The 22,881-nt window shown below is 39.0% G+C and overlaps 1 protein-coding gene across 1 annotated transcript in view; it reads right to left on the minus strand.

Moving 5' to 3' along the window:
• LOC126411226 (beta-glucuronidase-like) overlaps nucleotides 1-22,881 on the minus strand; it is a 136,423-nt gene that overhangs the window by 67,084 nt on the left and 46,458 nt on the right. The window contains exons 4-6 of the mRNA XM_050081349.1: nucleotides 22,435-22,601; nucleotides 10,852-10,997; nucleotides 1,759-1,952 (exon numbers count right to left, since the gene is read on the minus strand). Coding sequence (XP_049937306.1) covers nucleotides 1,759-1,952; nucleotides 10,852-10,997; nucleotides 22,435-22,601 — 507 coding nt within the window. The remainder of the gene's footprint in view (nucleotides 1-1,758; nucleotides 1,953-10,851; nucleotides 10,998-22,434; nucleotides 22,602-22,881) is intronic.

Below are 22,881 nucleotides of genomic sequence, written 5' to 3' on the forward strand. Positions count from 1 at the left end.
ATGGCTGATTCTGTAGATTTGTCATTTCTGAAAGCATGTTTTGTTAGTAGAACAAAGTTGTACTTCTCCAGATAAACAACCAATCTATTACAAGTAAGCACCTCCAGGATTTTTGAGAAATCTGATATCAGTGAAACTGATCTGTAGTTTTTGGGGGTCAGGAAAAAGAATATAATTAGCAAATGGCAGGAGGGCTCACAAGCACCTGTATCTAGGTTCTGATCTCGACAGGAAAAAGATTTTTGCAATACTTTGTGACTTTTTATTCAACTTTGGCATATGATGTAATTCTTCCTTTTCCCATGCTGACTCTACATGAAAACAGTGATAACATACAACCACGTATACTTAACCTCTCTGTGATTGCATGGTGTTCAGATAGACACAAATGTTTACCTCATCAGAATTCTTCAAATATTTTACACAAACAAGTAGCTCATCTGACTTTATTGGATACCATTGGATATTTGTGGTCCTGTTCTGATTTCCTTCAAAACTATTGTAGTGAATATAAGGGCTTCCAGTTTAGGGGAGACAAAAATAAAGCCTTAGGGAAAACAGACTATGCAGTTACAATACTGTTAGTACACATGTATAAAAAGTTGTATTACTGTGTCTTGAATGACCAAGTATTATTCTTTGTACATTTTTTGTACAATTTTGTATGTATTATTCTTTGTACTACTTAATGTAAAATTTTGTGTGTTCCTTTTGCACAGATTCTTTCTCATAAATTTACATGTACTTTTGGACTACATCCATTCAATATTTATTGTCTACAGATGGATAAATAAATAGATAAATAGAAATATTTAATTATATATAAAAACAAAGGAGATGTGACTTACCAAACGAAAGCACTGGCAGGTTGATAGACACACAAACAAACACAAACATACACACAAAATTCTAGCTTTCGCAACCAACGGCTGCTACATCAGGAAAGAGGGAAGGAGAGGGAAAGACGAAAGGATGTGGGTTTTAAGGGAGAGGGTAAGAAGTCATTCCAATCCCGGGAGTGGAAAGACTTACCTTAGGGGGAAAAAAGGACAGGTATACACTTGCATACAGACACATATTAATTATCTATATCATGCCTCTAACCTAAATACTGTACTCCTCTAAATCTAACAATAACAAGGATTTTTCTTTGTGTGCTTGTGACATCCATTGCTTGTCCTGAATGACACCCAGGTGATCTCTCTTCCCCTTTGTATTCAGCTTCAAAGAATGGTTAGTATATTCCCATCTGGCTATTGGAGCAACAGATACAGCACAATTATTAGAATTTGCTATGGTCAGCAAAATTTACTCAGTTTTTTGATTACATGACTGACAGCTGTGTAAATGTAAGATACGTTTTGACACTGAAAAAAAATCCACCAACCTCACAGATGTGTTTGCTGTTAGTATTGTTACTCAATATATCTGTCAAATGAAATGAAATGAAAATTCATGTCATTTTTACTGTTTGATCTATGTTGTTAGATAGGCTGTTTCTGCTGCATGAGCACCTGCCCTTTATTATGAAAATCTTTGTACAATGCTGACTTTCTAGAATGCATATGCCAGGAACTTCGGTCTGCTCACTTTACTCCTGTAAAGGATGTGTATTATGGATGTCTGTTCTAACATTATCAGCAATACCATTTTTTTCTGTTCTTACATTTTCTCTCAAAAATGTAACTTACTCTGCACAAGAATACAGTTAATATTCAATACAATTTGAATCATCTACAAATTCAGAAGAACACTTACCTCAAGAGTGTAGAGATAGCCAGGATTGGGATCCATGAGGTACGGCCACCATGCTTTGGCATTTGTGACAGTCAGTTCTCCTGCAAAGCCTGTACCTGTGGCTACAGATAGACCTTCTGCATCCAAAAGGGATACAGAACAAGAAGGCAGGTCATCAGCTTGCCCATCAAATGTCACATTGTACTGCACAGTACCTGCAAAATCATTGCTTCACTTCATTATAATAAACAGAGGAGCATAAGCCATACAACTTAAAAGTCTTTGTGTAAAAAGCCCAATAGTTAGTTATTCTTTCATTTTATTACATTCCATAGATCCTATCAAGAAGGAGAACCTTCAAAGATGTGGACTAAGGCAAGATACACATCATCAAAAGAGAAGCTACTTTTAAAAATGCCATCTAATGTTCACAGAATTAATAATAATCTAACACTGTCTGACTGAAGGTCCTTGGTAGCTAAATTAACCTAGTAAATTAGAAGAATAGACAGTACAAAAGAAGTTGCTATATCTTCAATTATTAAATAGTTGCTTTTTATCTTCTGTTTGTACCTCAAGGTTTAGTTAATTAAATTCTTAATTTTCAGAGAAAATTTGCCTGCATCTGAAACAACAGTAGTCTGTTCGAACAGTCCACGGGTGTGCTGCCAGTCCACAGCGTCCAACGGGCACAATATTTTGGCAATCAGACATGTTGCCATCGTCAGGTGTGCTGACAAACAGTTCGTCAGTGCACCTGACAATGGCGACATGTCTGATCGCTAAATATTGTGCCCGTTGGACACTATGGACCAGCAGTACACCTGTGGACTGTTCAAGCAAGAAATACACTGGGAGAAACTGAAGAATCACAACAGTAGTCTGCTTACGATGCACTGCTACTTGTCATGCAGCTTTACTCATATATAACCAAGAATCTAGGAAATCAGCCAGATTAACATGAATATCATTATGCACTGTAGTGAGAGTTCACTGATAACATACAAATTAACTTCCTGTCATTTAGCTGTCATTTGTTAATGTATACTTTTATTTGTCACATATCCCTGAATGTTTTCCTTCTTGATGGGGCCTACAGAACACAATGAAATACTAAATAACTGAGTTGTAGAAGGATGGTCAATAGTTTTTCTGTTGAGACCACCTATTTAGACCGATTATTTAGAGCAGTTAGACCAGTTTAAGTAAAAGTGTCTGTTAGATTTCACTTTCGACAGCACTTGGTCACAAAAGTCACTATTAAGTATTTTGTGTATGATAAATTTGTTGAAAGTGCATTACTATGTTTCATGCTGACAGTGTATTAATCCTGTAAATATTAGCAGTTCCAGTTTACTGTTATGTTTTCATGTATCTTATTATTAAGCCTTGTATTGTGATTGTGTAAACTGCAGTTTAGCTGAAAGTGCTTTTTATTATCAACAACAAGAAAAATTAAAGGGGGAATTATGAAAATACTAGCATAATATGTTAAGCATTAATATGTGTCATGCATAAATATGTGAACAGTAGGAATGTAGGAGTGGGAAATGGGAGTTCATGTTTCAAGAAACTTGAGAATCTTTTGCAAATTTTTTTTTAATTATTATTTTTTTTGAAGTGTGCTTCATGACATTCTTAGGAACATAAGCATGTTTCAGACATTACAATTAATTGTCACTTTGAGAGTTTGAGGCCAAGATCAATCTTGGACACCTCGCAGAATATGCCAGTATGCTGAAATCTAAGCGGGGGGTAGGGAATAAATGCAATCTGGTATGCCTCCAATGCCAAACAACACACAAGGAAAATCCATTCCTTTCATTTGTTTGGTGGTAGTAAGAAAGAGCTGTACTGAACACAACATTTGTAATGGCTGATGGCAACAAAGGAGAAACCGTGAGTCTGGGAATATTTTGCAGATGCTCTGGAAACTAAAGTGCTGTGTTGTATATTCTCACAGTGTATTAGTTTTGAAAGGCAAAATATGAAGGGTTTGACTAACCATCTGAAGAGCCATGGTGTATTTCAATGCAGTCAGTCATCAGTGAGCATTTCTTCTTCTTTGCAGGGTGTTATAGTAAATGTGATTCTTGATGATATTTTATTATGTATTTTCTGGGGATAAAGATTTTATAGGTGTTTTAGAATGTGTGATTCTGTTACCACAAGTATTATGGTCTACATTTCATGAATTTTCTTTGTAGTTTCTAATTACTCTCTTACTTATCTACCTCTGTTCTACCTTCAACTACATCATCATTTAAGACTGATTATGCCTTCCAGCACTCAGTCTGGAGCATAGCCCCCTTATAAAATTCCTCCACGATCTCCTATTCAGTGCTAACATTGGTGCCTCTTCTGATGTTAAACCTATTACTTCAAAATCACTCTTAACCGAATCCAGGTACCTTCTCCTTGGTCTGCCCCGACTCCTCCCACCCTCTACTGCTGAACCCATGAGTCTCTTGGATAACCTTGCTTCTCCCATGCATGTAACATGACCCCACCATCTAAGCCTGTTCGCCCTGACTGCTACATCTATGGAGTTCATTCCCAGTTTTTCTTTGATTTCCTCATTGTGGACACCCTCCTGCCATTGTTCCCATCTACTAGTACCTGCAATCATCCTAGCTACTTTCATATCCGTAACCTCAACCTTGTTGATAAGGTAACCTGAATCCACCCAGCTTTCTCTCCCATACAGCAAAGTTTGTCGAAAGATTGAACGGTGCACAGATAACTTAGTCTTGGTACTGACTTCCTTCTTGTAGAAGAGAGTAGATCGTAGCTGAGTGCTCACTGCATTAGCTTTGCTACACCTCGCTTCCAGTTCTTTCACTATGTTGCCATCCTGTGAGAATATGCATCCTAAGTACTTGAAACCGTCCACCTGTTCTAACTTAGTTCCTCCTATTTGGCACTCAATCCATTTATATTTCTTTCCCACTGACATTACTTTCGTTTTGGAGATGCTAATCTTCATACCATAGTCCTTACATTTCTGATCTAGCTCTGAAATAATACTTTGCAAACTTTCAATCGAATCTGCCATCACAACTAAGTCATCCGCATATGCAAGACTGCTTATTTTGTGTTCACATATCTTAATCTCACCCAGCCAGTCTATTGTTTTCAACATATGATCCATAAATACACTCCTGGAAATTGAAATAAGAACACCGTGAATTCATTGTCCCAGGAAGGGGAAACTTTATTGACACATTCCTGGGGTCAGATACATCACATGATCACACTGACAGAACCACAGGCACATAGACACAGGCAACAGAGCATGCACAATGTCGGCACTAGTACAGTGTATATCCACCTTTCGCAGCAATGCAGGCTGCTATTCTCCCATGGAGACGATCGTAGAGATGCTGGATGTAGTCCTGTGTAACGGCTTGCCATGCCATTTCCACCTGGTGCCTCAGTTGGACCAGCGTTCGTGCTGGACGTGCAGACCGCGTGAGACGACGTTTCATCAAGTCCCAAACATGCTCAATGGGGGACAGATCCGGAGATCTTGCTGGCCAGGGTAGTTGTCTTACACCTTCTAGAGCACGTTGGGTGGCACGGGATACATGCGGACGTGCATTGTCCTGTTGGAACAGCAAGTTCCCTTGCCGGTCTAGGAATGGTAGAACGATGGGTTCGATGACGGTTTGGATGTACCGTGCACTATTCAGTGTCCCCTCGACGATCGCCAGTGGTGTACGGCCAGTGTAGGAGATCGCTCCCCACACCATGATGCCGGGTGTTGGCCCTGTGTGCCTCGGTCGTATGCAGTCCTGATTGTGGCGCTCACCTGCACGGCGCCAAACATGCATACGACCATCATTGGCACCAAGGCAGAAGCGACTCTCATCGCTGAAGACGACACGTCTCCATTCGTCCCTCCATTCACGCCTGTCGCGACACCACTGGAGGCGGGCTGCACGATGTTGGGGCGTGAGCGGAAGACGGCCTAACGGTGTGCGGGACCGTAGCCCAGCTTCATGGAGACGGTTGCGAATGGTCCTCGCCGATACCCCAGGAGCAACAGTGTCCCTAATTTGCTGGGAAGTGGCGGTACGGTCCCCTACGGCACTGCGTAGGATCCTACGGTCTTGGCGTGCATCCGTGCATCGCTGCGGTCCGGTCCCAGGTCGACGGGCACGTGCACCTTCCGCCGACCACTGGCGACAACATCGATGTACTGTGGAGACCTCACGCCCCACGCATTGAGCAATTCGGCGGTACGTCCACCCGGCCTCCCGCATGCCCACTATACGCCCTCGCTCAAAGTCCGTCAACTGCACATACGGTTCACATCCACGCTGTCGCGGCATGCTACCAGTGTTAAAGACTGCGATGGAGCTCCGTATGCCACGGTAAACTGGCTGACACTGTCGGCGGCGGTGCACAAATGCTGCGCAGCTAGCGCCATTCGACGGCCAACACCGCGGTTCCTGGTGTGTCCGCTGTGCCGTGCGTGTGATCATTGCTTGTACAGCCCTCTCGCAGTGTCCGGAGCAAGTATGGTGGGTCTGACACACCCGTGTCAATGTGTTCTTTTTTCCATTTCCAGGAGTGTACTATGAACAACAGTGGAGACAGGTTGCAGCCTTGACTTATCCCTGAAACTACTCTGAACCATGAACTCAATTTACCATCAACTCTAACTGCTGCCTAACTATCCATGTAAAGACCTTTAATTGCTTGCAAAAGTTTGCCGCCTATTCCATAATCTCGTAGAACAGACAATAACTTCCTCTTAGGAACCCGGTCATATGCCTTTCCTAGATCTATAAAGCATAGATACAATTCCCTGTTCCACTCCTAACACTTCTCCATTATTTGCCGTAAGCTAAAGATCTGGTCCTGACAACCTCTAAGAGGCCTAAACCCACACTGATTTTCATCCAATTGGTCCTCAACTAATACTCGCACTTTCCTTTCGACAATACCTGAGAAGATTTTACCCACAACACTGATTAAAGAGATACCTCTGTAGTTGTTACAATCTTTTCTGTTTCCTTGTTTAAAGATTGGTGTTATTACTGCTTTCGTCCAGTCTGATGGAACCTGTTCCGACTCCCAGGCCATTTCAATTATCCTGTGTAGCCATTTAAGACCTGACATTCCACTGTATTTGATGAGTTCTGACTTAATTTCATCCACCCCAGCTGCTTTATTGCACTGCAATCTATTGACTATTCTCTCCACTTCCTCAAATGTGATCCTATTTCCATCATCATTCCTATCCCATTGTACCTCGAAATCTGAAACATTACTGATCGTATTTTCACCTACATTGAGCAACTCTTCAAAATATTCCCTCCATCTGCCCAAGGCATCCACAGGATTCACCAGCAGTTTTCCTGACCTGTCCAAAATACTTGTCATTTCTTTCTTACCTCCCTTTTGAAGACTGCTAATTACACTCCAGAATGGTTTTCCAACAGCTTGACCCATAGTCTCCAACCTGTTTCCAAAGTCTTCCCAAGATTTCTTCTTGGATGCTGCAATTATCTGTTTGGCTTTGGTTCTTTCTTCAACATAACTCTGTCTACCTGAGTTCTAGTGAGTAGCCATTTTTGATACGCCTTCTTTTTCCTTTTACAGGCTGCCTTGACACTGTCATTCCACCAAGCTGTTTGCTTCTTCCTACTTTTACACACTACTGTTCCAAGACATTCTTCAGCCACTTCTAGTACTGTGTCCCTGTACCTTGTCCATTCCTTTTCCAATGACTGTAATTGACTACATTCAACTAACTGGTACCTTTCTGAGATCACTGTTATGTACTTGTGCCTGATTTCCTTATCCTGAAGTTTCTCCACTCTTATCCTCCTACATGTGGACCTGACCTCCTGCACTTTCGGCCCCACAATCCCAATTTCACTGCAGATTAAATAATGATCAGTGTCATCAAAGAATCCCCTGAATACACGTGTGTCCCTCACAGCCTTCCTGAATTCCTGATCTGTTATTATATAGTCAATGACAGATCTGGTTCCCCTGCCTTCCCAAGTATACCGGTGATTGTCTTATGTTTAAGAAAGGAGTTTGTGATTACTAAGCCCATACTGGCACAGAAATCCAAGAGTTGTTTCCTGTTCCTGTTGGCCTCCATATCCTCCCCAAATTTACCCATAACCTTTTCATACCCTTCTGTTCGATTTCCAATCCTGGCGTTAAAATTACCCATGAGCAGAACACTGTCCTTGTCCTTTACTCTAACAACTACATCACTGAGTGCCTCATAAAAACTATCCATCTTATCTTGATCTGTCCCTTCACAATGCGAATATACTGACACAATCCTAATTTTCTTGCTAGACACTGTCAAATCTATCCACATCAGTTGTTCGTTTACATACCTTATTGCAACTATGCTGGGTTCCATTTCTTTCCTGATGTAAAGCCCTACACTCCATTGTGCTATTCCTGCTTTGACTCCTGACAGGTAGACCTTGTATTCTCCCACTTCTTCTTCTTTCTCACCCCTTACCCGAATGTCACTAACAGCTAAAACGTCCAGCCCCATCTTACTTGCAGCCTCTGCCAGCTCTACCTTCTTCCCAGAGTAGCCCCCATTCATATTAAATGCTCCCCATCTCATTACCATTTGTTTGCCAAGTCGTATCTTAGGAGTCCCTGGTTTGTCAGTTAGAGGTGGGACTCCGTCACCTCCAAAGGTCCGAGGCATTTTGCTCTGATTGTTGCCAGCATCATATTTAAAGTACAAGGGAAGCAGGTTGCTAGCCTTACTTGCCCTGAGTCCCATTGGGTATTACCCCTAACAGTTGAGGGACTAACCAGCGGATTTGGTAGTCTTTGCCGTATGAGCACAAAGGTGACCACGGCTCAGAATATGTCCGAGATGCCCTGCCTTTTTCCAAAGTAACTGGTATCCCGACTGTCGGGACCACTTACTTGGCCACTCATACGTTGCCCATGGTTCATGAACTAGGACATGACTACAGGAACCCAAACCATGAACCACACCTTCAACTACAAGGAGTGTAAAATGTGCAGACATCTAGATAGTCCATTTTTAACTTCATTTTGTAGACAAATCACTGTGCACCATAGATTGTTGTATTTATCTTACAGGTGAAAAGCACAAAATAATTAAAGATGAAACACTGAATCAAATAAAACAAAATTTTAAGCACTTGTCCACTTTAGAGGTGCAACAAGTATTCAGTCACCTAGTTTTCTTTCCTTATTTTAATAGTCCCTGTGTTCAAATACTTATGCCAACATGGGCTGAATGTATCTGCAGACTTATTGTGCTCTGGCACAAAGGATATTTGACACTGCAACTGGGTGGACATGAGTGAAAGTTGTAGTATCAACGTACATAATTTTAGACTAATATTTTTATTTAGAAAAATACACAAAACCAAAGAAAATACAGAGCAGACTATAAATTATCAGACTAAGTGCCATCACAATCAGTTGATTCATTTCTGTCATGCAAGTTCTCTCTGGAGACGTTTTATTGTCCCTACTGTCAATGTATTGCCCCTGACTTTAGAAAGTGGCTCCAGCATGTCACTTTTATTTGAAATGTGATTACTTTTAGTGTGTGATTATAAGACATTTGACTGATTGTCAACTGATTTAAATCAAGACATGATGAGTATCTTCAACTGTTTTAGAGTTTTATTACATGAATGTTGTGCCAGTGCCTTTTCACTTGGCATCTGTAGCCTGTGGCCAAACAATCAGAAAGTTGCCACTGCAGTCTGATGCAAGAAGCTACATGGAGGCTGAACTGACATGATGTAAGACTCCATTATGACATTAGAGCAGGGATAGTTACCACATGTACAGCCATGATACTGCTACCAGGCTTGAATATCACTGACACAGCAAAATTTGGGGCTACACTGCCAGAATGGTGACACGGATTACCACATGACTGAGCTTGGTCCAGCCCCACTTTCTCAGGTTACCGCCCATAAACACTGCCCATTCCAGTCATGCAGTGTCTGCCAGTGCCTACAGACAACTCTCAGAGGTACTCCATGACAGTCATCAAACTTATGTGGGCCACCCAACACCCTGCTACTAGATGCCACCTCTGATATCTCCAAGACTACAAGCTGCACTTAGTTCTGATACTACCAAGAGCTGAACTGGTCTCTTGCAGCAGGTAACCATCTGCAAGCAGACTTGTGCTGACTTCAGGGTGCCTATTTGGGGGTATATGGTTTGCACCTTGGCCCGACTTGCTGTTGAGCTATTGCCTGCCCTGCCTTCATGCACACTGCTACTGTAGGCTTGCATCTGCAGGCCAATGTCATAGTGTCTGATGCTGGTGTCCTCAGTTCACACCCAAGCTCTGATTTATGCTGCACACTGAGTCACATATCTGGACTGTACAGTGGGACTGACCTGCTACAGATCTCATCATTGTTTTGTTCTGGCCTCCTGATTGGGCCAGCATGCTTCACCATCTGGGCCCAGCCTGTGTCCCTGGGTGCTGACCCCACGAAAATAATTTTTTGAATGTGGTACTGTGCGCAATGAATAAACACATTAGTGGTGGCCCTACATCATGGGCCATGAGTGTCCATTACAATTTTATCATGTTTTTATATTTCATGATGATGTCAACCATGACTAAAAATTTTATCTCCTTCTTTTACTAAGTTTTAGAAGAGAGATCAATCTGATGATGATCACAACAATGCCCACATGTTCTCATAGGCAATTAATTTAGTGGTTATTACAGATTTAAAGGTACAGTTACTCATGTGGACTAGAAACCACAAAGTTCTTGACTTAACATCTGTGCATACACATTTTCATGAAAGATACAGATATCTGAATCTATAATATTTACTTCTATAATTCATTTCTCAGGAACAAATTAATTTACAACAAATTCAACTGTAGTTCACAACATATTCCATAATAAAATCAAATTAAAAAGTCTACATACTGTTGACGTGAGACATAATTTAGTTAGTTTGAATAGATCGAAATATACAGGCATTAATGAATAGTGCATCTCTGACACCAACTGCCTTATGGCACAAGAGATCTAAACAAATAAAATAATGACACATTATTAACTATACAAATGTATATAGCACAGAATGTGAAATTTACCTGTCCCATCACCAGAGTATTCTGTTGTAACAGTGATGTCATCAATAAACACCTCAGGGGTAGTGTAGAGATAAACTGACCGGTCAATGCCCGCATAATTGAAGAAGTCGAACGTGTAAGTCTGGTATGTCCTGTTACCATTTTCGCTGTCCAACAAAACATTTTGCAAAACTCAGTCATCACACAAACCAGTTTATTCAAATTATCTCAGACATAATGATTCTATCCTTATTCAAACATGTATATGGAGTTGTTTGTCATGCAGCTAAACTATAAAATGAATGTACCAATTTCTGCATCAGAGATATTACTCTAAAAGTTTACAACAGTTTTCATAACTAGGCATTATTCATTGGAGAGAAAAGGAGGAAATTTATAATGAAAGAGAAGTCAGCAAAGACATGCATTTATGTTTATGAACTGTTTATTTTTATACATAACAATTAACAAAAATAGTTCAAATGGCTCCAAGCACTATGGGACTTAACATCTGAGGTCATCAGTCTCCTAGATTTAGAACTACTGAAACCTAACTAACCTAATAACATCACACACATCCACACCCAAAGCAGGATTCGAACCTATGACCATGCCAGCAGCGCAGGTCCAGACTGAAGCACCTAGAACTGCTCGGCCACAACGGCTGGCTAACAATTAACAATTATTCATAGAGAACCACTTGAAAAACATGGCAAAATGTTTATGTACCAGAAACAAAGACAATGTCATGTTCCCCTCTCACATGAAAAGTCTAAGTTTCTAAGAAAATCATTGTAAAACATTCTGATAAAAATTAACTATATCTTATATCCTCAAAAGAGGTTGTCATGTTTATCAACTCTCTCAAAAATAAATTATCATTTGTTTACATTTTGCTAGAACAGAAATTGTTGCTGTTGAGCTTATGTAATGACATATAATTAATGGCTTATGTAATGACTTATGTAATTAATCTCTACATAATTACATTTTCATACAATGTGTTATGGAACTTCAGAAAATAGCAATAATGCAGATTGTCAACCATGTCTGAGTCATCAGCATTTTCAAAATCTTTGGAGACACTACTGTAGTCTGGGTTTAGAACTCTTTCTGCTACCATTTTAGCACAGCTTGTGATGATTCATTTTACTAACCTTGTGTTCACACAGTGTTTTTTGCATGTAAATTTTAGTAACTTTCATATAAATGTCACTGAAGATAAAGTTGAAAGAAAATAACCTTAGAAATGAAAACATAAAATTGTGAGCATTGCTGATTTAGTGCACACATACAATCAGTCTACATTGAGTATTTGCACTATCCTCAAGAACAAGGACAAGATTAAGGAGATAGATGCATCAAAAGGAGTGACGAGAGTATCTAAACAATGGTTTTGTATTCTGGATTATGGATAAATGAAAACCAATTGCAAGGCAAAACTAGTAGTGGCAGATTATTGTAAGCAAATGGTAGTGAATAGTAGTATTATATTTTAGAAGGAGTAGAAGTGCTTCAAGGATGGCTGTGCCATCAAAATTTGTTTCTATAGTATGAAGTTTGTGAGGGGTATGGATCGGCAGAGTCTGAAGATCTGGAGGTCATTATGATAAGAAGAACAGCATCTAGAAAAGGGAAACAGGGCTTTTAGGGTAAATTCTCCATCATTTCAAATTAGGCAACATTCAAAGAGCTGTGTATGGAACTGGGTTTTAACTGAAGATAGAGGTGGTTTTTTACAGTGGCATCATAGGTGAATCAGTTTGGTTAGGGGTGTCACTCATGAGCATGAAAAAGGAATGTAATCACTGTCAGGGAAAAATAAGTATAGGTTTTGTTTATGTGCCTCTCATGTACTTGGAAACTTGACTACACAGTGAGTTGTTATGTGTGCACTATAGCTTCATCTGTACCTGCATATACATCAACATCCATACTCCACAAGCAGTTGTGAAGTGCATGCCAGGGGACATTTCCCATTGTGCCACATATTAAGGGTTTGTTTTGTTCTATTCACATACAGAGTACAGGAAGAATGACTACTTAATTACTTCTCTGTAAGCTGTTAACAGTCTAATCCTCACTTTTTGGTACATAAGCTGCAATGCATAGGGGTTATGATATATTCCTAGATTTCTCACTTAATACTGGTTCTTGAAACTTTAAAAGTAGTCTTTCATGGGTTGGTTGCCATCATTCATTTTAGGATTTGCAGCATACTGGTGATGCTCTCCCACTCCTGATCATTTAAATCAAGTTGTTAATCATTACACAACTTGTATCAAGATGAGACTGAATTTTTTTACAGTATTTTTTCAAATTGCACTGCATTAAAAATAGCTGTATTGTCTGCAATAAGTCTGAAGTAACAGTTAATATTGTCCCCCAGATCATTAATAGACAACATGAACAGCTTGGGTTGCAATACAGTTCCATAGGATATGCCTGAAGTTATTTCTATATCTGTCAGTGACCCTCCATCCAAGACAACATTCTGCATCCTTCCTACCAAGAAATCTTCAACCCAGTCACAACTATTTCCATACTTTCATTAATAAGCATTGATCTGTTACTGAGTCAAATACTTTTTTCAAGTCATCTACCTACAACAGCAAATCAGAAAGTATTTGCTCCTATTTCTTTAGCCAAATTATGGCTGTAAATGTGAAGTCAGCATGTTCATTCCCAACAGCAGACCTTTCGTGGACTGACATGGCCTTATTTGTTGGTAGCTCTGTGACACAGCAGTGTTGTCAGTTGTTGAGGATGGTAGTTCTGCTTTGTACATCCATGGCATACTGTGATGAAGCAAGCCGGGGTCTCTTTACTTCCTCTCTTGTTTTGCCATCTGCCTCCTTAAATTCATTTTATTATCAATTTTGATTAATTACCATTAATGTACATGAGTATAATCTGCATTTCTATAAAAGAGAAAGATTGGCCCTCAGTCTTAAGGATTATAGCACCAGGTCTAATTTTGTTATTAGTTTTGTGCATGTAATTAATTTTCTAATTTACTTTGACTATTCCTGGGTAATATATTTTGCTATAGGGTGAAATCAGTGATTGTTTCATTGTTTCTATTGTTGACTTATAAACAAATATAAATTCTGCACCAATTATAAACATGTGGAAGAACTATTAGGATTCTTAAAGTAATCCTGGATCAAACCATTTAAATTAGATAATGCTACAGTTTTGGCTTGCACTAGAGCTGGTAGTGATGAAGAGCCACATGTATATAAATGTACTGTAATTACAGGTAAGGGTAATGGAAATGATAGTAGTAGGACGAGAGTAAATTCTAATTCTAGTGAGATATTGAATAATGGTGTGGGTAGTAACGTTTATCCATAAAAAGAGGGGTGGAACTTACTATAACAAAATTAGGTGATGAAACAGTGTGTGTTGCTGTTTCTCAGGATGTCCAATGCATCAAAATGGATGGTAAATTTTAAAGAGAACACAAGGAATTCATGTGTTTTGCTTTGTGGTCTAATACTGGTCCGATTCCGACAGTAATTGTAATGATGATGGGAATGACAAATCCAGTATGTGATGAGGATGAGTTATTTGGATTTATCATTGATAATGATGGCAATGTGGTAAGTAAAGAAAGAATAAAGGAGCATAATATTAGGCCCAATGAAGAGTAGGAGTTTAATGAGAGTGGTAATTATCTGCCATTTGACTGTGTGATTCTTGTTTTGGTAAGCAGAATGAAACTTTTCCAGGGAAAGGATTAATGAGGATTTGCTGTATGAAAAAGATCACATGGTAAGTAAAAAGGAAGTGTAACACCCTGTAAGAACAGCAAGTGTACAAGGTATGCATGTTATGTGTTCACTGGACAGTGGTAGTGACTTGAATGGCATTTCACAGGTATTTTTTGAATCTATTAAGAACACATAGCAAATAGTAGTGATGCATGTTTCTGGAATAAAAATTATTGGTACTACTGGTAAGCTATCAAAGAGTGTGAAACAAGAGGTACTATTAACTGTGGAATTGGCAGGACAGCTGTCGGAGTGAAGTTTCTTGGTGATCCAAAATCTCAGCATTGATGTAATATATGGGACTAATTTCTTGTGTAAATAGCAAATAGGGGGTTCAACATTCTGTATGGATTCAATTATATGGCGATAATGCTTACCCCATCTGTTTGTTTCATTTTTCATGTTTCCAGAGGCAGTCAAACTCTTCTCCTATCCTATCTGTGGTTCAAAAGTGAACCAAAAACATTCTATCATTGACTCTCATGTGATTTTGTACAGCAGGATACCTTAGCACAGGAATATTTTACAAAGGGTTTCCCCAGTGTTATCTATATATACACACATCAAAAAGTTTTGCATCACCTTGGTTCCAAGAGTTCTGGAACCTGTACAGAAAATGAGAATAGAGATCAACGTAAACATCATTTCTGCCCTTGTTATTGCTCATGAAAACCACACATTGCATGTTCTATCACCATACAGCAAGACCTTCAGAGGTGTTGGTTCAGATTGCTGTACACAGTGGAACTTCTAATACCCAGTTGCACATCCTCTTGCATTGATGCATCCCTGTATTCATCATGGCATACTATCCTCAAGTTCATCAAGGCACTGCTGGTCCATATTGTCCCACTCCTCAACAGTAATTTGGCATAGATCCCTCACAGAGGGTTGGTGGGTCACATCGTCCATAAACAGCCCGTTTCAATACATCCCAGGCATGTTCAATAGCGTTATTGTCTGGAGAACATGCTGGCCACTCTAGTTGAGCAATATCATTATGCTGAAGGATGTCATTCACAAGACGTGCACGATGGGCACAAATTGTTGTCCATGAAGATGAATGCCTCACCAATACGCTACTGATATGGTTGCACTATCGGTTGGAGGATGGCATTCACGTATCGTATAACCATTACGGTGCCTTCCATGACCACCAGTGGCATAGGTCAGCCCCACATAATGACACCCCAAAACAGTGGGGAACCTCCACCTTGTTGCACTTGCTGGACAGTGTTTTAAGTCAATCAGCCTGACCAGGTTGCCTCCAAACCCATCTCTCACGATTGTCTGGTTGAAGGCATATGCAACACTCATTGGTGAAGAGAACGTGATGCCAGTCCTGGGTGGTCCATTCAGCATGCTGTTGGTCACAACTGTACCACACTGCATGATCCCATGGTTGCAAAGATGGACCTTACCATGGATGTCGGGAGTGAAGTTGCACATCATGCAGCCTATTGTGCACAGTTTAAGTTGTAACATGATGTCCTGTGGCTGCATGAAAAGCATTACTGAACATGGTGGCATTGCTGTCAGGGTTTCTCTGTTCCATAATCCATAGGTAGTGATCATCCACTGCAGTAGTAGTCCTTGGGCGGCCTAAGCAAGGTCGTTCATCGACAGTTCCTGTCTCTCCGTATCTCCTCCGTGTCTGAACAACATCGCTTTGGTTCACTCTGAGACGCCTGGACACTTCCCTTGTTGAGAGCCCTTCCTGGCACAAAGTAACAATGCAGACATGAACAAACTGTGGTTATGACTGTCTAGGCATGGTTGAACTACAGACGGTACGAGCTGTGTACCTCCTTCCAGGTGGAATGACTGGAACTGATCGGCTGTCAGACCCCATCCATCTAATAGGTACTGCTCATGCATGGTTGTTTACATCTTTGGGCAGGTTTAGTACATCTATGAAAACTCAAATTGACTGTGTCTGTGCTACAATATTCTCAGTCAACATCCATCTTCAGGAGTTCTGGGAACCAGGGTGATGCAAAACTTTTTTTTGATGTATGTTAGTGATAAGTAGTGGAATCATTAGAGAATGGAAGAAAAGGCAATTAAAAAAAAAACAGCAGTGAAATTTGGCAAAAACCTGATACACTATGTTTATTCTGGTTTTATGAGATGTGATGAAAGTAAATCGGTATTTCTGTAAAACAGAGATAAGGTAAACAGAAAATGAATGGTATCAGCATATGTGGGGGAGAAGGTGCAGCTTACCTGAAAACTACAATTAACATCTGAAGTAATCAGCTCATGTGTGAAATTTAGTATAATTTGGTGCAGCAGCAGAGGCAATATGCAGTAAAAACCATCTTGAATACTAAGTCTTAATATTAATTGTAGTTTAATAGAAGTGTTTGTGTTCAGTTCAATCAGTATATGGAGATAACTAACTACCTATAGAAGTGTGTCATGGTAAACCCTCTCCTAACATTAAGTAAATAAAACTTAAAACATAGCTGCCTCAAGTAATGTGTGTGGGAATAATAAGCAAGATATGTATGAATATTGCCCTTCAGGCTAGAATCTCAAGCAATTTGGTGGAATACAGTGAAATAATAGTTTTTCTAAGTGACAATTTTGTCTGATCAGTAATGAGAGTTAAGTTTGCCTTGGCATATGGGTCTGTTATTGTGGAGGGTTTTTTAGTAGAATCAGTTTTGCATTGGATATGCAGAGCAGGTATTTATTTATTAGGTAATGAAGCAATAATGAAAAAATAAAATAATGAATAACGTTAGGGTCTTAATGGTTTGGGAGCCTGTCTTGGAGTAGGGATATTTTTTGAGGATGCACTCCACTAGCTAACAAGGGAAGAAATGTAACTAAAATACTGGAGCTGACAGACATGATTGAGTAATGAAAAAGATAACTATATACTCACAAATGCAGTGTAACTATATTATCTGTTTCTGAACTAGGCAACATTGAGTACTTTGTATATTGTGCAATACATGACACTGCAGCTGGGAATGAGAGCATAACAGAAAGAGACATATTTTAGTGAGTTACAACTCATATAATGCTGCACTATCAGGTCTATAGGTTATCTGAAAACTTCTGGGTAAGGTACATATTTTGGACATTAAGGTGATACGAGTCCATAAATGGTGAGAATTTCAAACCAGGACTTGGCATTTTAGTGATTTTGCAAATGGGAAAGAAACCCAAATCTTTCAGGTTTAATAAGTTTGAGACAGAGTTATGACCTACAGTAATGCTTTGTAGTGTAATGTGCACTTGATTTTAAAATTTTTACTAGTCCCCACCTTTCGTACTATAGTCAATTTTAGTACTAATTATTGTGATGTTACATTAGCTGTGTAATACAAAGTAAAGACTGTTATTTGACATTATTTATTTTCCCTTATACTTAGAAGTAAAAGTGAGTGTACTAAAGTAGGGTATTTTGTCTAATTTTTTCATGTACTGTGGCAGAGGAGAACCACCTCCAAGGGAACTGATAGCAGTGCATTTTTGTACTGCCACTTGGACATGTTAAAGACATGGGTGACTTGGAGAGAAAATGTGTTAAAGCTCATTAAATGAGTGAAAGTGCTTGTGCAAAATAATAAACATTGAAAAAGTGAAATTTTATGTCTGAAAATGAACTGGAATGTGCAGTGCAATTTAACTTTTTGCAACCTACAATCATTTATTCTTTGAAGCAATGACATCACTTATGATGAAGATGCCTAAATTATATTAAAAATATAACTTGTTGTTATTTTGTGCCATTGTACAATACACTATATGTAAATATCTCGTATGGGGATTTTCGTATGGCCAGCTCATATAAGTAGAAGTTTGAGAAACATATGTACTGTAATTTTTGACAAGGAGATTCCTTTTGCAATATTTTGTGTGTAGAATGTTAAACCCACTTTCTGGAATCACTTGTGGTCACTGAATTGCCCAGTCAGTTATTTGCAATATCTGTCTGGTCAATTCAGTGAGGGGGTAATGTGACAAAGCAAGCTTGGATCTCTTTACTTCCTCTCTTGTTTTGCCATCTGACTACTTAAATTCATTTTATTTTCAGTTTTGACTAATTACCATTAACATACATGAAAATAATCTGCATTTCTATAAAAGAGAAAGGTTGGCCCTCAGTCTTAAGGAATATAGCACCAGATCCAATTTGACTACTTAAATTCTACTTAAATTCATTTTATTTTCAGTTTTGACTAATTACCATTAACATACATGAAAATAATCTGCATTTCTATAAAAGAGAAAGGTTGGCCCTCAGTCTTAAGGAATATAGCACCAGATCCAATTTTGTGCTTAGTTTTGTGTATGTAATTAATTTCCTAATTTATTTTGGCTATTCCTAGTTAATATCTTTTGTTATAGGGTGAAATCAATAATTGTTTCGTGACTTAGATTCTGTTGTTGACTTATAAACAAATATAAATTCTGTACTAATCATAAACATTTGGAAGAAGAACTACTAGGATTCTCAAAGTATTTATTTGGCTCCATTCAGAAACATGTTAATTACCAGGCTGTCAGAAGTATTGTTTGAGTATCTGTTAATTTCATTATTTAAACAAATAATTCAGCATAATGTTGGTGGTGGAAGAAACGGTTAAAAAGAAGGAATTTTTTGATGGATTCAGTTAATTGAATGAGCTATGTTTTAACTGTAATTTCTGTAACTTAAACATCAAACAATGTATAGTTTCAGTGCCTAGTAGGGTGAGGATATATAAAGACCTGATTTTTGGCCCCGAGACAGTCAGTCCATGACCGATTTTCAGAGGGAAATTATGACCTGTTTCAAGTAACAACAATGCATCAACTTCACAGTGGAATTAATGTAATACAAATAGGCCATGGATTAAAACGATGGCAGTGTCTGTTCAATTTATTTGAGAAATAGTGTCACACATGCCTTATTATTCTGCAAGAACTGTGAACTGTGTGGTTAGGTAATTACTGCTCATAGATATTCAACAGCAAACTATTGTAGCAGTATGCTGATGTTTGCCTGCAACCTATTAATGAAGCTTAACATTTACCAATAGTGAACTGGCCATATAACTGTGTAATATTGGGGAGGTTGTGAACAGTGAAAGTAAAGAACTGTGAAACGCAAATGTGCAGCTGTTGGCTACATCATTTACAGTAGTCAATGTTGAACTTCTATGTCCCATTTTTCAGACAGTATAACAATGCAGTACATTGACACCAAGAACTATCAACAAAGAAATAAAGCAGCTGAACACGACAATACAATTAACAAAGTGTGATTTACTTTCTATGGTGCAAGGGATGAGTGTGCCTCAAAATAAGTGTTTCACTTTGAGAAGTGTGAGGTGGTGGCATTGTGAGTTTGCAATAGGCCATGAAGAATTGTTTGACAATGAGTATTCATAGAAGCTGTGTTCATTGCTACCTGATGGTAGCATTTCCTGCATTTCTGTCAGTGTTTATGACATCATTCACTGGTCCTTAGAGTACTGGAAGATTTCATGTCGGCAGGTGCCTAAGCAGTTGGACGACATGATAGATGGAGAGCAAATGTCTGCTTCACTGAATCATCTATAATGGTATGCCAAGAAGGGTGACAGTTTCTTGTTGCTGGTGATGAAATGTGGATAGTGAATTTCACACCAGGATCAAAGCATCAGAGCATGGAGTGGAAACATCCAGATTCACCAGAAACAAAAAAATTCTGTTCAGTGACATCAGTTGGGAAAGTTTTGTTAATGGTATTCTGGGATCTCCATGGACTGCTCCTGCTGGATTTCAAGCCACAATATGGACCTACCAATGTGACTGTTATTGTTCCACACTGTTATGACTGTGGGCTGCCATCAGGAAGAAGTGCCAAGGCAATCTCGATATGGGCAACATTTATCCTCCATGACAATGCAAGGCAACCTGTGGCTAACAGGACCATTGACAGGCTCCAGTTATTTCACTGGGAGAGTCTGGACAACCCACCTTACAGCCTGGACCTCACGCCCTAGTGAATTCCACATTTTCTGTTTGCTGAAGAAGTTCCTGGCAGGACAGTGATGCACTTGCAACAATGAAGTCAAGACAGTAGTCTTACATTAGTTCCACAATCAGCAATAAAATTCTACAGTGGTGGCATCTTAGATTTAATGCTGCAATGGGACAAATGTATGAACCACTGTGGGGACTATGAGAAAAAATAGTGTAAAGTATCTCTATATACAGGGTGGTGCATGAAAAATCAACACAGAGAATGGACTGCTCACCAGTTATTCATGTATTGTTACCCACCATGAGCATGTACAACAACAAGTAGATAAACATATAATAATTAGATAGTGAAGGAATCCTGACGATACAAAACATGGCTACAACAGCTTCAAAGCAACAGATAGCAGTTGGTGGATGACAATGAGCAGTCTCGTACCTGTGACCAATTTTTTGTGCAACCCTTTAGTACATATATTTGTAATTGCTTGCATGAATCTCATTTTGGCTGATAAAAAATGCAGGCTTTATGATTTTCCCTCATAATTGCCATGGGTTTCAGGATGTCGTGAATGAAGGCATGAACAGAGTTTCACATGACTAATTGTTGTGGATATCATTCTGTTAGAGCTTATAATGTGTTCTAAGATTTTACAACACATTGATGTCAATGACATTGGATAGTAGTTTTCTACATCTACATCTACATTACATTTATACTCTGCAAGCCACCCAACGGTGTGTGGCAGAGGGCACTTTATGTGCCACTGTCATTACCTCCCTTTCCTGTTCCAGTCATGTATGGTTCATGGGAACAACGACTGCCAGAAAGCCTCCGTGCACACTCGAATCTCTCTAATTTTACATTCGTGATCTCCTCAGGAGGTATAAGTAGGGGGAAGCAATATATTCTATACTTTATCCAGAAACACACCCTCTTGAAACCTGGACAGCCAGCTACACTACGATTCAGAGCGCCTCTCTTGCAGAGTCTGCCACTTGAGTTTGCTAAATATCTCTGTAATGCTATCACACTTACCAGATAACCCTGTGACAAAACACACCACTCTTATTTGGATCTTCTCTATCTCCTCTGCCAACCCGACCTGGTACGGATCCCATACTGATGAGCAATACTCAAGTATTGCGGATCACTTCTGCCACCCTCTTGTAGTGTGACCAGTGCTTTCTTCCAGTCATTAAGCATAATTTTGTCTGGGGTATCTGTGATGTATTATGGTTAGAATAGGTGTCAAATCAGTTAAAAATTCTCTATAAAATAAGACAGAGAGTTTCATCGTGGTTTGGGGTCTCATTCAATTTTAGCAGTTTCACCAGTTTCCTACAACACTGACACTAATGTCTATGCAGTTTGAAAATCATCTATGGGCTAATAAATAAAATCAATAAAAAAATAAATCACTCATTGTAGTAAATATGTAGTGATTAAAATCGGACAGTATTCCAGCAATCTTCTTCATGAAGAAGCATTCGAAACCAACTTTTTAGCTTTTGCTTTGCTACTCTCAAAATCTGTTGCTGTGTCATTCATCAGAAAGGTATCTCCCATCATCAGTTGTTCTGCTAAGTAGATATCTCTTCTGTTTGCTATAACAAATTTCAGCTCTGTTCTTTATAATATTTTAGCACTATTATTACTCATGCCAATATCCAACTGTACCACAGCTTTCACACAAGAACTGTTGTGTCATCACAGATAATGTCCCATATTTACATTGTTTTACAGTTGATAAAACTATTGATTATAGAGACAGTGCTAAATTGTTGACTTAAGCACAAATGCAGTCTTAGTTTGTAAATTGCAAATCACACTATGTTTATTTCCCTAAAACTCTACACTTACGTTGCCAATGTTTGGAAATAGCCTTGTGGAATAGTTGTGATGTTAAGCAGATTGCTCACTGCAACTGTTATTCGATTGCTTGCTCCATAATTCAGCAGAGTTGTGACCTCAGATTGGAATGGAAGATGACCAAAATCATGTGCCACCACTCTGTTACCATTCACCCACTGAAAAAAAGACATGAAAACAAGTTGATTAAACATGAAACTGTTTCACTGCTACAGCCCAAATACCAATTTACCACACTGAAATATCTGAAAATAGTGCAGTTAATTGAAAGTCATGGCCAACAAAAATATTTTTTTAACTTTCATCTACCATCACTGATTAATATGAGCATATTGTCTTTTATGTTTTCAGACATCATAAGATATCATCTTTTTAGTTGTTCACAATGCAGTCTTAATTATGGGTGTCTTGTGAGAAATGAGAACTTCTTTACTTTGG

This window comes from Schistocerca serialis, chromosome 1 (genome assembly GCF_023864345.2).
Source record: "Schistocerca serialis cubense isolate TAMUIC-IGC-003099 chromosome 1, iqSchSeri2.2, whole genome shotgun sequence".
Lineage (NCBI taxonomy): Eukaryota > Metazoa > Arthropoda > Insecta > Orthoptera > Acrididae > Schistocerca > Schistocerca serialis.